Below are 17,246 nucleotides of genomic sequence, written 5' to 3'. Positions count from 1 at the left end.
CAAAGCTTCAGCTTTGCAAGATGAAAACAATTCTGGATGTGAACAGTGATGATGGCTGCACAACAATGTGAAGGTACTTAATGTAACTGACCTATACAATGAAAAACAGGATAGCATATTTTATGTTACGTGTATTTTAACACAATAAAAATAATGTCCTCCAACCGAAAGTCCTTCATGTTATTCTCAATACCTAGATCTAACCGAGAAGTGGGAGACCATCAGTTCTGAAACCGTGGACCATCAGTTCCTCCTGCCGGCCAGGTTGTAGAGGCATGAAAACCCATCCCACTTACTCATATGAAACCTTTCTCCTGTGGGTGTTAGCTGTGGGTTCTCGGGCCCTGAAGCCCTGGTACTCATGAACAGGTATGGATTTTCAGCAGGGCAGAACTCAGGATGCTAAGTATCCATTCCAGATTGGACATAAAGCATCCTTGTGGGCTCCTACGCAGAGGAGGACAAAGAGCTGAGGCTTCTTGCTCATGGGATGCTCCAAAGAACTGAAACTCTAGCAGAGAAGCCTAAGCCTTTGGTGGAAGCAGCTAACAATCTTTAGGCTGTAGTCTTTGGGAAGAACCTGGTGGCCATGTCAATCATCAGTCACAAGCTGTGGTCTGGCAGTGAGATGAAGAAGAGAACTTGAAGTATTACAAGCAATCTTCAAAGGCAAATGGAAGAGCCATTCAACAGTTGCCTATTTTGGTGGATATGCACCAGGCATTACATTAGCCATGGAAAAGATGGAGGCAGCACAAGCCAGGGAGTACCTGGGATTTCCTTCCTGAAGCAGCCCTGTTGTGAAGTGCAGTAGTTTTGATTTAATCCTGGATGCCCATATCTCCAGTAAGCCAAGTAGTATCAAGAGGTGCTGGTGGGTGTTTTAACACAGAAGACCACAATCGCTGCATCGAACTAACATGCTATGACAAGCCATTCACCAGCCACAGATTCCGGGCAAAGGTTAATAGATTCCTTTTTAAGCTGAGGCCAAAAAAAAAAAAAAAAAAAAAAAATCATCTGCAAAGAGTGCCTCCTTAGTGGTTAATGTGGGGAGCCTGAAGAACATGTCAGAGAGTCAGACCTTTATAAATAGGCCAGTAAACTGACAGCCTTACTCAGGGTGGAAAAACTTCATAGAGTGGGTTGCAAAATTCTTGCAGCTTGAGGGTGAGATGGAAAGAAGTTGTTAGGAGCGTGGTCTTGAGATGCGAAGAATAATCAAAGAACTTATTTTCGTAGTTAAGTTTATATTATCTGCCCTAGGCAAGCAGGCATCATAAAACTTGGTGGGGCCTTGCTAAGGAATTAGTTTGTGTGCTATAGAAATGTTACACATAAGACTGATCAGGAGTAATTGGAATGCATAGTAAACAACCCAAACTTTAAAAGATTTAAAGATCCTAAGGAAGAAAGAAGAATATGTTCCAGTTTAAAGGCGAACGTCAAGCATTCAAAATTTAGTAGAATTTCAAACATGTATGCGGTGGTGTATGACTTTTTTTGCTTGAAAGTTCACACTAGTATCTGGAGTTAATTTGGTTTTAGACATTTAGATTCCTTTACCTTTTGCCCTATGTGAGTAGCAAGATTTAGAACTGGTTTTTAATCAAGCAAGGATTTCTAATAACTTGTTTGGAAAAAGTTTCTCTGCTCACAAAATAGTGATGGAAGAGGAACTTTAAGCTCTAGGTGAATTGAGAACTCACTGCTTTTTCTAATTTAGTAATAATTTCTTTTAAATTATGAAATCAAATATGGCTTGTCATTCTTCTTTTTAGATAGAATAGGAATGCTATTTGCATTCTCAATCAGAGTGAAGAGCCCTAAGAATTGGGTAAATGTGTGCACTTTTTGAGACTATCTGTGCAAAGTTCTTGACAAAAGATATATGCATAAAGCCATGTGCTTTCTGGACCTACTTCCAGATGGGAGAATGTCTTGACAAATGTCACAGTGATTCATGACTATTTTACATCCTCTATTATGCATTTTGGGTTGAACAACTTGGATTTGTTGCAGGTACACTTCAATTAAACATGGAATTTATTATTTGAAGATATTAGCTCGAAATAGAGCTTTTATGCAACTTTAATTGAGACATTCTATTGATTGGGAACACATCTGCGCAGAGCTGTCACTTAGAGAATAAAGAAGGTACTGATGCCGTATTTGATAGTTACTGATGAGGAATGAGTTAGTTCCCTTCCACCTTGAATGTGATACACAGTTCTCCATGGTAGATTTTGGATGTGAATATCAAGGAATGCAAAATTTAAAATCTGTGGCTGATGCTCCAGCCGCCGCAGTCCTCTCTCCTTTTCAGCCAGGTGCTCTGTCCCTCACCTGCAGACCCAGCCCTGGCCCCAGAAGCAGGAACAACCTCCAGCCGCACATCATGAGACTGGATGCCTCCCCGGCATGGATCTGTTCCAACCACAATGGACCTTTCCTCCCTGACTGATATCGGAGATTAGGTCTGGCTTCTGAGTCCTGGGCCTCACATGACGCTGTGAATCTTAGAACTGAATGTCAATCCCTGATTCGTTCACAGACCCCTCCCCGCTGAAACCCTGCTGTACTACCTAAACTCCTTTCTCAGGGCTGGGGGCTTCTCAGTTTCCTGAACCACCCACCAGTGGGGCCCTGGTGTCCACTGACAGCTGCCTCATCGCTGCTTTACTGGATGCCTGACTACTGTCCAGCTGACACCTTCCCGGTGCACAGCTCTCTCCTGGACTGTCCACTGTGGCCAGTGTTTGCTAGAATGGGGAGCACCATCTTAGTCTTTAAACGCTGCCCTTCACCCACCGCAGGAAGTAGCAGGAAGCTGCTCTCTCGGTACCCACAGCCTGGTCAGTTTTCCATAGCTAGCTTACGCCGGCAAATGGGATTATTTCCAGTTTCCAGACCGTTCCTTCCTGCTGCTCCAACTCCCTGGGAATAAGTAATCAGCTGGCCACACCTACCTGGGAGAAGATATCCACATCAATTACTTAGATATTTACACCCAATGCAAAAATCTAACAGAGAGAGTCTTAAATGGTCAATTAATATATTTGTGTTAGCTTCTTAGCATGATTCCGAGTTAAGGCTTGGAAATAATTTCAATAATAGTTGAACTTATGATTTTAAAGAATAAGAAGGTGCCATAGGGTGGGAGGTGCCCAGCCTGGGCCCACAGTCAGGTGCGGGAGCCTGGTCTCTGCAGGAGGAGTGCTTCCACTGGAATTCGGCTTCAGCGGCGAACAGTGGGCTTGTAGTGATTTTGTCAGAGGTTTCTCAGAATCTTAAACAACAAAGAGGCAAACACAAGGGCCTCTAGCAATTTTCTGATGCACACTGATAGGGACTGTGTCATTGGCTTGTTGTCATCCAGTTTATGACTGGAAAGGACTTCAGATATCATCTGGCCCTTTGCTTCTCAGATTGCTGATTTTGACTCACTAGTGGTCATGAAATCAATTTAATGGGCTGTGACCAGCTTGTAAATGTTTTGTTTTTTACGGATAGAATACAATACAATACAATAGATCAAAGTGGTTCTTATACTATGAATAAGAATAAGGTATTCTTCTGTAAAACTTTTATTTCAAGTATATGTGTGTGTATTAGATAACAATGTGGTTAATATACTATTTACTGAGGTTCGTGATTAAACAGTGTCAAAGTCACCGACTTAGTCCAAATCCCACCTTTTACATCTAAGAGAACTAAAGCTGGAGAGGGGAAGTGATTGGCCTAAATCCATTAAGGTAACAAGCAGTAGAGAGAAAGTTAGTTGAAGCTGGGATTTTAACCGCAGATTTCTATTGTAAGCTATCATGCCCTGTTGGATGTTTCTACCCAAAGAAGAGGGAATTAATACAGGTTCTTGATCTTTGTGAGAGTGGGTCACAAAGATTTGGACAGCAGTAGTCATTAAAATATGCAACAACCATCACCCACATGCTGTTATAGAAAGAGGTTGGAGGGCCTGGCTAACATGGTGAAATCCCGTCTCCTCTAAAAACACAAAAAATTCTCCGGGCGTGGTGGTGGGCGCCTGTAGTCCCAGTTACTCTGGAGACTGAGGCGGAGCTTGCAGTGAGCTGAGATCATGCCACTGCACTCCAGCCTGGGCAATAGAGCGAGACTCCGTAAACAAACAAAAAAAAAGAGGATGGGGAAATGAACTGGGTATAAAATAAATGGACTGAAACAAGAAGTCAGAAGTCCAGAAAATTAGATAAACTTCAGAAGTGTCTTTGAATCAAGACTAGGAAAGAAGGTGGTCTTAATCATAAGAAAGCATGGAAGCTTTGTAGCAATACACTATTTGGTATAACGAGATCATGCTGGTTGCAGGTAAGGGTGAAGAATCTATGAATGGTTCATTCAAGTAAAGTGGGACTCAAATCAAATTCCTCCGTCTCTTTGGTCTAAGCCACTTATCTTTGGACAATTGTTCCTTTGATAATTCCACCTATTGGGCAGAGTGCTTGGCTTGGTGTTAGCTGTCCTGTGGACAACTTTCCTCCTATTCTCCAAGGCCTCCTAAAATATCAGCACACTAAGTGGGGACATTCACTTTTAGAGAATAATGGCCCCCTAAAATGCAATATGCAGTGTAGTGAATTCCAGTCATTTAAAAAATGTGCTCTTACAGGCTTAGTGCTCATGATTAAGCTATTTTGACCAGTGAGAATATTGATATTTCACTCACTCAATGATGCTCAATAATTATGACCTACAGACCATCATGATGGTCTCACATGAATTTTGCTTTCAGATTCACATTATTGGGAACAGCAATGCACAACTTTGCTTTCCACGCTTTCATGAAAGCCAGCTTACACCAAGCTAGGGGACCCAAATATTGCCCACAGTTTGGCCTCATGGCCAGAGATGTTAGGATAGTTCAGAACTTCTGTGCTTAATTCCACTGTTTCAAGGCTATTGTGTTTTCTCAACGATCATAGTATATTTTCATTTTCATCAATTCCTCTCAGAATTGAGCCACATTTTTGGGTCAAACATTTAGTAAATGAGCCTCATACTGAGGCTTGTACTTTATATCAGCTGCAAAAACCTAAAGTTTGACTCCTTAGCATCAGTGTCTGGGATGCTCTTATGCAATGGTGGCTTCATTTCCACCATTCTTCAACATCTACAATTCTACTAAGCACAGTCCAGTTTAAAAACAAGTGCCATCTCTAGGTGTCGGCTGCCCAATTTGAGTCTAAATACTTGTGTTTTCTTGGACAAATCAGCAATAGTTTCCACCCTACCCTGTCCTCAGCCACATTTTCAAGCCCAGTGAATTCAGATGTCTCATATTGTCTAAGTCAAAGATCAAGCATGTCCAACAGGTGAGTCTTTCAGAGCCCTTCAACTCCTGTGGTTCTTGATCCATAGTGGTAGGCCAGGAAATCTCCCACAGTGAATGACATAGCCATCTGCCAGTATTAAAGTAAACCATCTCTATGCTGTTCTTCAACCCCATCTAAATAGTACATAAACATGATGGTTAAGAGTAATTACATGAAAAGTGTTCACACCTTAGTCACTTCCAGAACACAAACTCTCCTAATGGATGGCACCATGGAAGCTGAGCTTTAAAAAGTGTTGAAACGACCTTGTTATTTTGATTGCTGATGCCACATGCTTTTCCTTATGTATCCCAAAGTTCTCAACTTCCTCACTGCCTGGTGACAAGGTGCTATTAGTTCATGCATGCTAGCTAATTAAATTTAAAAAATGGTGCTAAAAACCTCCAACCTAGAGGCATATGAGACACCTCCCCCTCCTGTGGTGTGAACTTTGAAGCTAAGTGTCAGGCCCTTTATACCAAAGGCTTATTTATTTGCTAAATTGTTTTTTTTTTTTCAGTATGGGACCTAAGGTTCTTTGGGAGATAGATTGCTTCAGGCTTTGATATTACAAAGATGTTCTTAGAACACCCTACCGCAGCTAGGTACAAGAAGCTACAAGCGTGACATCCAGATGAGGATATTCAGTGCAGCCCTGGCTTGTGATTAAGCAGTACAACAGAACAGATAAGTCAGAAATACACCTAGGAATTAATAAACGATAAAAGTGACATTTCAAATCAATTGGAAAAGGATGAATTTTCAGATGGAACTCTACCTTCTGGGGGGAAAAAAAGGATGTGTCCCTAACTCCATCTTTCAAACAAATTCCTGATACGTCAAACATTCTATGTTTTAAAAATACAATTTAAAAAACTAGAAAAATGGAAGTTTATGAAAAAACATCCTTGGTGGAGAAAACCTTTCTGAGTAAGATACAAAATGTAGACACTGCTAAAATCAGTTAAAGTCAACAACACAGAAACAAATGTTTTCTGATTGGAAGAAATACATAATAAGCAAAGTCAAAGACAATGATAAAGAAGAGAAAATATTTAAGGCATATAAAAGGCTACTTTCTTTAATATGCAAAGAGCTTCTACAAATAAAGTGGGAAAAGATCAATAACCCAACAGAGAAGTGCCAAACGATCCCTCACAAAACAAAATACACTGCATTTTAAACATAGGAAAAGATACTCAAACTTGCTCATAATTAGAGAAATGCACCTTGAAATTGCAGCAATATACCATCAAATGGTACAGATTTAAAATTGTGACCACACATTTTAGTGACAAGTATGGAAGGAACATATGCATATTTATGGGAGTCTAAACTGATATAATCCCTAGAGAGAACAATTTGGTCATATTTATCAAAATTAAAAACATAGACCATCTTTGACCTAATAATTCCATTTCTAGGAATTTATCTTGCATGCTAACCCCAGACATCTATGATGTGTGTATGAAAATCTTCACTGCAATGGTGTTTGTAAAAGTAAGAGGTGTTTATCAATTGAGAACTTGTTTTAAAAATTAGGATACATTCATACAAGGAAATCCTTAAAAATACTACATAATTTAACAAGAATGAACTAAGCAAAATGGGACAATTTCCTAAATACCATTAATGAACAAAGCAAGGTAAGGAACAGCATGTATTATATATGATCCATTTGACTATAAAGAAATGTTTAACAGAGGTTGCCTCTGTGAAGGAGCAGCTGGGCCCTAGGGTGGGAGCAAGTGTACTTTTTTCTTATATTCATTTGTACTTTATGAATTCTGAACAAAGTTCATGCTTACCTACTACCTACAACGTGATGCTCCGATGGGAGTATATGAGGTTATGCAACAAGGCCGGCATCATGAAGGGATCCAGGGATGCAGGTGCCACTTACCAAAATGGAGCAACATAGGTGATGGATGCCAGGAAGTGTGAAATTCAAGTTCAACAAGAGGGAGCCAAGATAAAAACTAAAGTGATGTGGGAGGAAGAAGAAACGGGGATGAGGCTAAGTAAAAGTAGAACAATAGAGCAAACATTTAAAAGACAATCAAATAGGCTGGATATGTTGACTCGCGCCTGTAATTCCAACATTTTGGGAGGCTGAGGCAGGTGGATCACTTGAGGTCAGGAGTTTGAGACCAGCCTGGCCAACATGGTGAAGCCCTGTCTCTACCAAAAATACAAAAATGTGCTGGGCACGGTGGCACATGCCTGTAATCCCAGCAACTTCATGGGCTGAGGCACCAGAGAATCACTTGAACCTGGCAGGTGGAGGTTGGCATGAGCTGAGATCGTGCCACTGCACTCCAGCCTGCATGACAGAGCAAGATTCTGCCTCAAAAAATCAAAACAAAACAAAACAACACACACACACACATAAAAAAATGAAATAAAGGGAAAAGGAGCTTTGAATGGGGGCCTTTAGGAGTTGCTAATGATCTAAACTTAGGGCACTGTGTAAGTATTTATTCTTACTTAACGGTAAGTAATTAATAAAGGCTTAATATCTACTGGGTTACAAAGTCCAGCTACAAATTGGAGGGAATATAATCTCTATCCAAACAGGATATATTGAATATATATCAATATATGTTTATATTCAATATTGATATATATTGCATATAAACCATATTCAATCACCAGTGTATGACGATAACGTTGATTCTGTTCTTACAGAGTTTGGGAAGGAATATAAATCCAACTTGGGGCTCATTCTCAGCCTGAAGGAGATAACAAGTAATCATTAATCAATGAAGGCTATCCAAAGCAATAAAGCCTTGCCTTCTTTGTGGTATGTGGCCAGGCTGCTGTGCAATTCAGGAGAGTTTTTTATCAGGTATACCCACGACTAATAGCTGTATAGGTATCCATGCCAGTCCACCTGCTTTACATTCAAGTTCAAAGAAGGCAGAGACACCGTGTGTAGTTTTATTTACACAGAACCTGGCAAAGCAGGCTACATAAGTAGACACTTGGTGAAGATATTTTGCTCTGGATGATGGTGGTGGTGATGGTGGTGGTGGTGGCAGTGTTGGTGGTAACGATAAGCATCGATGTTATCTGCCCATCTTGATGGAAACCTTCTCCAGCCCTATTGTCCCCATGGCAGGGAGTGGGGGAGGGGATAGAGTAAGGAGTCAGTTTCCAGTTTTGAGCCTCAAACTCTGAGTTGCTAGGGTGACAACCAGATAATAAGTATACATTGTCATCATATTTGGCTTTCCAGTCTAGAGCAGTGAGATTTGCCCTGCCCATTTTTCTCCCAACATTCAGTGCCAAGCTGTCATCTAAAGGCCCTACGCATCTCTACATGACATCAACAGTGTAGTGTGGCATTTCACTTGTCAAATGATGAATCAATCTATTATTTCAGTTTTTAAGAGGATCAAGCTGGGATTGATTATATTTCCTAGTAATAAAAGTAGCCCAAAAACTAATGTAATTTAAATTAAATTGTTCTCTGCAAGAAGAGTCTTTGTTGTTCATTAAGCATAGTCCATTCCCAATCAGTGAAACTATGTTGCTAAAATTTAAGCAGTAAGAAAAGAACATTTAGAGTTAGAAAAGACATTCAACTTAGACTGGTTCAAACCTTTCATTTTTACACCGCCACCATATTGCCTCTAAATCTGGGAGTAGACACATTTAAAAAGAAGTCAGCGTTTTATGGCTCATCTTTTTTTTCCAAAGGAGGAAAGTTGATAGCTTTATAGGAAGAAATTATGCCATCACCTTTCTTTTTTCCTTTTCACTAGAAGTGGGAACAAAGGATGGAGATGATACTGCAATTTTGATCTCTATAACCTCATTTGAAATCATTCCCTATGATTTAGGTTTTCTTGAAATGAAAAGGATAAATTGTGTTAACTTAGTTAAAGTTGGAGGAAAAAGTTGATTGGATATCCTGTTGTCAAGGAAACCAGTTCGCTCCACCTCTCCTCTCTCTATCTCTCTCTCCTTCTCTCTCTCTCTTTCTCTCTGTCTCTTTCTGTCTCCTTTTCTCTTTCTCTCTCCCTGTCATTTTCTCTCTTTCTCTCCTTCTCTCTCTTTTTCTCTCCTTCTCTCTCTCTCTCTCTCTCACACACACACACACACACACACACACACACAACTGGTTCATACAGTGCCCTTTAAACTCTTCATCTGGCATGTAAAAATTATTTTTAAATACCCAAGGGTTCTACTTTGGATATCTGTACAAGAAGCACTCAAGAAAAGTGGTTCCTAGAATTCAAACTCAGTCAGGACTTTTTCTGATTCTGGTGAAGGCACCGTCATTCTGAGTCAGTGCTGTGTCTCAGAAGCACATGAGACAGTCTCTAAGTCATTGCCAAGTCAGCTGCAGAATGAGACTGTTGGAAAGAAAAAGCTGGAATGAGAAGCTTTAAAAAGCAATAGGCCGGGCGCGGGGGCTCACGCTGTAATCCCAGCACTTTGGGAGGCCAAGATGGGCGGGTCACTTGAGGTCAGGAGTTTGAGACTAACCCGGCTAACATGGCGAAAACCCGTCTCTACTAAAAATACAAAAATTAGCCAGGCATGGTGGCAGGTGCCTGTAATCCCAACTGTCCGGGAGGCTGAGGCAGGAGCATCGCTTGAGCTCAGGAGGCAGAGGTTGCAGTGAGCCGAGATCGCGCCACTGCACTCCAGCCTGGGCCACAGAGCAAGACTCCATCTCAAAAACAAACAAATAACGACAACAACAAAACAACAACAACAACAACAAAACAAAAAAGCAATAGAACCACACAACGGTAAGAGAAAGGTAGACAGTTCACTCTCTGCAGCCTTTATCGAGCACCTATCACACTTAAAGCAGGAAGTTATGCACTAAAAAGTAAAAATTAAAAAGTAAGTGAAGGCCAAGTTGAAAGAGATCTTAGGGAGTGCAGTAGGGCTGCTTGTTATTTAAAGACATGCCTTGCCTCCCCACTCATCCTTCCGAGGAGTGCACCTCCCTGCTCCATGAGTGTCAGACTGGGCCAGGTGCCTTGCTTTGGCTTCAAAGTGGCCATAGTGCCCTCCTACCCACATCTTGGGTTTAGCCATGTGACTTGGTTTGACCAATAGGGTATAAGCTGAAATGATGCAGCAGAAATGTATAATGTTCTTGCACCATCAGCCTTCCTCTCTTTGAGTCTTTGCCTTTACCGTGAGAACCTGCCAGCTGAGCTTACACTTCCAAGGAGGATGAGAGACATGCAGAGCCTTGGTGCCCTACATGAGACCTCCCCAGCAGATACACCCAGAAGTCCAGCAGAGCCAACCAGCCAAGTGCAGCTTAGGCCAGCCAACTCCAGCTGACCCTTAGACACACGATAAATCATAAATTGTTGCTTATGTCACTGAGTTTTGGGGTAGTCTATTATGCAGCAATGACTAATACAGAGAGCATCTTAACATCTTAATTTGTTACTTTTTCAGGGCCACATAGCAAACCAAAAAGTAGGTAGAAGAACTTGACCGAAACTATGGGCCTCCTAGGTGGGGCCATTTCCCTAAAGAGGACAAGTCAATCCCTTTCAAACATGGTATCAGGAGAACAGACATCACGAATCCTATGGAGACAGGACCCCCAAATCACTGGAGCCCATTGGAATGTATGTCAGCAACACAGGAGAACTTTAATGCACCTACAAAAGTGATCGCTGACCCAGAGGTCTAGGAAAAGCTGCAAAAAAATCGCTCAGTGGCTGAGGAGAAGCTGTGTGAAAACCGACTGAAATGATTAGGACTTCAGTGTGGGAAGACACATGTGGGAAGACACATGAAGAGCACAAAGAGGAGAAATTCAGGGAAAATAAAGAGAAGGGCTATATTACTTTGCATGGCCAAGAACTAGGGTGACCATATGCCCCAGCATATCCGGGATAGTCTTAGTTGACACGGTCATGCTGGGGTAGTTATTAATAGCACTTCCTTTCACTTTCAAAAGGGAACTGGACTGGGTGATAAATTACACTTTCCCCATGGGCTGAAGGACCCGAGTCTGAGTAAGGTTCAGATACGCTCATGGGATATGACCTGCTGCGCACCATCAAGGCAAGTTGGACAGTTTGTGCTCTGAGGCAAGGGGCCACCACATCCCGTGGCAACAACCCTCAGCACAGCAGGGGGAGATGATGCTGTGCCTGGCCCAGCAAGGCTGCAAAGCCTGGAAAGTGGTATTCTTTCAGGCCAGCACAGTTCCCCCATGGGCAACCCCAGGGTCTTCTCTAGAAGCCTTGTCTGTACTGCAGGACACCCTCTTTGTAGGCCCTTTGGAAAACAGAAACACATATAAATTCCTAATCTTGGCATTTCTTCCATATCAGTTTAACATGTGAAAATAAAAATATCGTACATAATAGAAACGTTGAGTGTCCTTCTTACCCACACAGAGGTCCATACAGCTTTCTGAGCTCCATTTGGCTTTCCCAAAAACCCTGAAGGAAACACAGCACTACAGTAAGAATAAGATTAAGCAAAATTCCAATTATTCAAACTTATTCAGAAAAAAATCTGGAACAGCAAGAACACAATTACAGAAACAATAAAAAAGAATGGAAGTTACATTGCTTTCAAGTACTTTGAAATATTGTAATAAACAAACGGCTTAAAAAATGGCCATGTAAAAGTCTTGGACAGGAGAGATCACCAGTTCTTAAACTACTTATGTATACTTGCTGCTAAAATATTCAAAAAGTTTGCTTTCTCAACTATAACACTGCCCTCTGAAATTTGATTTAGCATTATCATATGGCCCTTTTGACTGCCACTATATGTAACTTCTACTGAGTCTATCAAAATTGTCACAAATTCTGAATTATCATGATTCATTCAAGTTAAACTTTAATTAAATTCAATATGTCTGAGATATATAAGACAAAATGCTAGACACTTTTTTTTTTTTTTTTTTTTGAGACAGAGTTTTGCTCTACCACCCAGGCTGGAGTGCAGTGGTGTGATCTCGGCTCACTGCAACCTCCACCTCCCGGGTTCAAGCGATTCTCCTGCCTCAGCCTCCTGAGTAGCTGGGATTACAGGCATGTGCCACCACATACGGCTAATTTTTGTACTTTTAGTAGAGACAGGATTTCACCATGTTGGTCGGGCTGGTCTGGAACTCCTGACCTCAGGTCATCTGCCTGCCTTGGCCTCCCAAAGTGCTGGGATTACAGGTGTGAGCCACCGTGCCTGGCTAGACACATTTTATAATGGGAAAGAAGTGTAGCTGGGTTGAAGGAGGGGTGGAAAATGCTGGATCCATTGTGTGGTGGGAATGGACTAGACCTGAAAATACTCATGAGTTGGGGTGGGGGTGGGGGGTGGCAAATGGTAGATTTGTGTTGTGAGAAAGGCGTATGTGGCAGATACATAAGGGGTGGAATGAAGGTGGAAAGTTGGGGGTTAGAAGTGTGGATGTCCTGCATGGAAACACATGCCTTTCTCACTAAATCTACTGAATTCTGCAGTGTAAGCTTGCCATACATCAAGGAAAGCATATATGAATATAAAAATAGTCACCGAAATTACTATGTTCTAGAAAGAACTTGGCAGGGCTTGTAGCTGTGAGGATGGCGGGCTGCAAAGGAGCATATGTGGAGGCTCTCCAGAGGCGGGAGCACAGCGTTCTCCTCACATCGACAGCTACGCTGTTTTCCTCAGAATGTTAATACCAAATTAATTACTCCGCGGAATACAACTGATCGTTTCCCCCCAGAAATGTGTGAAATGCATTTTCTTTAGCTTTCCGATCTGGTTTGTTGTTCTATCTTGACACTTTAAAATTTCTTCACACTTGTTTCAAGGGGCTAACAGGAAGCCTCATTGAGATAGTTGTTTGTGAGCTTAAAAGTTGTGAACTGCCCACCCCAGAGAGAGAGATGAGAGGAGAAGGTGTTTAAAAACACTAGAAAGACAGAAACAACAATGACAAATCATGGAAAAGGTGATGGACACAGAAAGGAATGGAAAAGAAATAACTGAGAAGGTGGGGGCAGAAAAGGACAGAAAGACCAGCTTTCTTTTCTATCTAGTGCCAAGGACCAGCCTTTCTGGAGGTAGGGATGGGGGAAATTCTAGAGATGTTGAAGAGATATTATCAGGATTGTCCCAAATGTAGTCTTCCTGCCTTTGTTTGGCTTGGTGGTTCTTCCCATGCAGGGTCTTCTGGCTCCTGGTGTTCGGTCTGGAGTCAGTGTCCCCGTGACTTATCTAAATAAGCCATCTGGCTTCTGAGAAAACTGAATGTGAGAAAAAATAACCGTAGACCATAAAGTCCTGACCTATATCTACAAATGTCTGCTGGCCATTTCCATTGGCATGTCACTCTGGCAAAAACTTATCTTCTCCCTGAACCACTCCCCTGCACAACGTTTTATTTCCGTCAACCCATGGCCATTCTCCCCGTTCCCCTGGCTCAAAGCTTAGACTTATGTTTCACTCACTTTGCCTTGAATTCTCTACACTAATTTGTCACAAGAGTTCTTCATTTTGCTCCCAATTATCCATCTCTTTTCACTCTCATCACCGCCTAGACTGAGCCATCGTGGCTTCACCCCTGGGATTCAGCAACATTTGGGTTCTACAGCACTAACCTATATTCTTCTTCCCTGCAGAGTGTTGTCCATTTCAAAGTCCCTCTCCTTCTCAAAAATGTTAACACACAAATAGTTCTTCACTTGCCTTCCTATCTTGTAAGCATCTAGTCCCCCTTTCTCTCACCCAACTACATTGCCCAGTGCACCCTAACATTTGGCCTCTAGTTAGTCCAGGCTGCTGGTCAACCTGAGCTGTCATTCTTATGTTGGTGCACTCACATATATGGTGCCGCCCACCTGGTGCATGTATCCTCGTCTCTATGTCCACAGCCCCTGAAGGACCTCCTTCTTCAGGAAGTTCCCTAGGATGATTGTAGCCCTGACAGATCACCCTCTTCTCTGACAGAAGACCACAGCTACCGTCTATACTACCCTATCTAGTGCTAGGATGTATCTCATCTGGTGTTGCACGCCATCATTTGACGGTGCACTTCAGGCTACAAGTAATCTCTTCTTCTACACTCTAGGGTCTCTGTATTTAGACAAGCAATACATGGTATTTGGGGGAAATGGGTAAGTGAATGGATGACAGGACTCAATACATATTGATAGTGATAAGAGATAGATTCTTGCTGTCACATAAAAATTCATATTAGTAGAGGAGGGATCATGGCATCACAGAATACCTTTACCACTCAAGGTGTGGGGACTTGGACAAGACCAACATTTCATGCAGAAAGCCTGTCCCGGGCTCAGCATATTTTATTTTATTTTATTTTATTTTATTTTATTTTTTGAGATGGATTTTCGCTCTTGTTGCCTAGGCTAAAGTACAATGGGGCAATCTCGGCTCATTGCAACCTCCACCTCCCGGGTTCAAGTGATTCTCCTGCCTCAGCCTCCCAGGTAGCTGGGATTACAGGCATGTGCCACCAGGCCCAGCTAATTTTTTTTATTTAGTAGAGATGGGGTTTCACCATGTTGGTCAGACTGGTCTCAAACTCCTGACCTCAGGCGATTCACACGCCTCGGTCTCCCAAAGTGCTGGGATTACAGGCATGAGCCACCACGCCTGGCCCTTAGCATATTTTATGATGGAAGCCAATGGAAGACAGCTCTTACCTGGCGGAAAAACATCAAATTTCCAATAAAAGGAGAAGGCTTGGGATGTCTGAGGCCTAACTTCTCCAGTCTTGAGAATGCTGATGTGGAGTACCTGGAGGGAAAAGCAGATTTCAAAAGCTGAGAGATGAAGTTGCATTCATGCTTTAGGCTCTGTTAGGAACTGGAAGTACTGAGATCTCTGGAAGTAAAGGCAAAAGAATAGGTTTCCAGTCACCACATTTAAGAAATGAAAAATTAGAGGCCCAGAGTTGAGTGAGTAGAATAGGAGTCCAGTCAACCTCCTGTTGAGTGACTGGCTGGAAATCAAGGAATCCTGAAACCTCTGAGCCGGAGATGCCTTAGAGACGATGTAGTCCAACTGCCCATCTCTGATCTAGAATTCCTCTTAATAAATTGTTTTAAAAATGCCCCTCTCTCCAGTTCTTTCCTTTGCCTCTAAATCTATCATGAGCAATTGCTCAGAAGGCAAGGTAAAAAAAAAAACAAAAAAAAAACAACTAAGAATGGCAAAAGCTCCCTGTGAAAATGTGGGTATTTTCATGGTCAAGACTAACCCCTCCCTGCCACCCACATAATTTGTCCCTCACCACATTCTCTGGCCTTATAGAGAATATGAAAAATAGGAACGGAGGGAAGGCGCCATGAGGAGAAGACCTATCACCAAATGCTTACAACCTCTTTAAGTCTTTGTTTTCTCGGCCTGCAACCATATGGGAAGCATATTTTCTTAACCAAAAATCAGGAAGCGTGGTCCGACAGATTTCTGCGCCACTTTCCAGGAGAAAGCGGCAGTCTGAGAAGAGCGTGTGGCTGTCAAAACATGGGAAATTACTACGGTATTTCAACAGTTTATAGGAACAGAGGGATAACACAGTTAAAGTCAGAACTGGCTTAGAAAAACCTGCACATATGGCTCTGATCCCTAACCAGCAGCCAATTAGGTCAAAAGTTCAGTTAGTTCAGCAAAATTAATGAGTCAAACTGGTTGTTTAGCATCACGCAGAGATCAGTCAAATCACAATTTAAGGGCAAGGAAAAACATGGAGACTATCAGTACAATCTAGCTTTCTGTGTGTCTTAAAACTCAACTATTACTGCTATAAGAATCACTCTTTTTCAAAGGACAGAGTATTTGCTGTAGTCTTTGATCTTTCCCACCTGCAGTCAATAAGGAGTACTTAAAATAAAAATACTCAAATATTCAGGGAAAGGAAACACAGCTTAAGCGCTGGTTTGCATTATTCTGAACAGTGTGCTATTTATTTCTTTAGAGACAGGGTCTCTTTCTGTCACCCAGGCTGGAGTGCAGTGGAGGCTCACTGCAGCCTAAAACTCCTGGGCTCAAGTGATTCTCCTGCCTCAACCTCCCAAGTAGCTGGGACTACAGGTATGTGCCACCACTCTCAACTAGTATTTCAGATTCTTTGTAGAGACAGGGTCTCTCTATATTGCCCTGGTTGGTCTTAACTCCTGGCCTCAAGCGATCCTTCTGCCTTGGCCTCCCAAAGTGCTGGGATTAAAGGCATAAGCCACTACACCTGGCCAATGAGTCGATTTTTAAAGTGGTCACAAAGGAGAATCAGGGCAGAACAGGAAGGCAGGATGTCCTCTATCCCAAGCTGTCCTAAGATTTCCACCGGATGGTTCCATTAATAGGTTTGAATGAATTCCCAGTACATCACATTTAGGTCCATGTTCAAGTGTGATTACAAACCACACTCAAGAGCCACGCGTGAACGCCATGGATTAGTCATACCAACACTCCTCTTCATTAGTGTGAGTACCAAAGGTTGACAGCACAGTTGGTAAAAGTTATTCTTTCAAGTGGACTATAATGTTTTAAATAATTCCCCTTACAACTGAGAGGAAGGACCAAAGGCAACTTACCAGCCCACTTACCACTTTCTTTAACATCCTCAAATCAATTGTCTATGTTCATTTCTTCATCAACTTTTTTTGAATTATTTTCTAAATGTAATCTCTAATGGGTAGAAAAAAAGATGTAGACCTTGGACCACATAATTACATCTTAATTTTGTAATTAGATGTCTTGATTGTCTAAAGGACAAGAAGTCTGTGCCTAATTACACATGCTAATTATTATGCAAGTCCATGCCCTAATTATGTAACTCCACTTATGAAAATACTGCTAGTGTGTCTATGCACAAAATTCAGACATTTTCAAACATATGGCGTCAGCAGAGAGTGTCCTGGACACCACCACAAACTTCCCTTT

The 17,246-nt window shown here is 41.9% G+C and overlaps 1 protein-coding gene across 3 annotated transcripts in view; it reads right to left on the bottom strand.

Annotated features, from left to right (window-relative positions):
• Positions 1-17,246, bottom strand: part of TBXAS1 (thromboxane A synthase 1) — a 191,395-nt gene that overhangs the window by 132,298 nt on the left and 41,851 nt on the right. For all 3 annotated transcript variants that reach the window (XM_037991158.2, XM_037991157.2, XM_007983129.3), the window contains exons 2-3: positions 15,008-15,101; positions 11,736-11,788 (exon numbers count right to left, since the gene is read on the bottom strand). In XM_037991158.2, the coding sequence (XP_037847086.1) occupies positions 11,736-11,788; positions 15,008-15,101 (147 nt within the window). The remainder of the gene's footprint in view (positions 1-11,735; positions 11,789-15,007; positions 15,102-17,246) is intronic.

The sequence above is a fragment of the Chlorocebus sabaeus genome, chromosome 21 (assembly GCF_047675955.1).
Source record: "Chlorocebus sabaeus isolate Y175 chromosome 21, mChlSab1.0.hap1, whole genome shotgun sequence".
NCBI lineage: Eukaryota > Metazoa > Chordata > Mammalia > Primates > Cercopithecidae > Chlorocebus > Chlorocebus sabaeus.
Note: the sequence above shows the minus strand (reverse complement) of the source record. Positions and strands in the feature narration are given on the sequence as shown.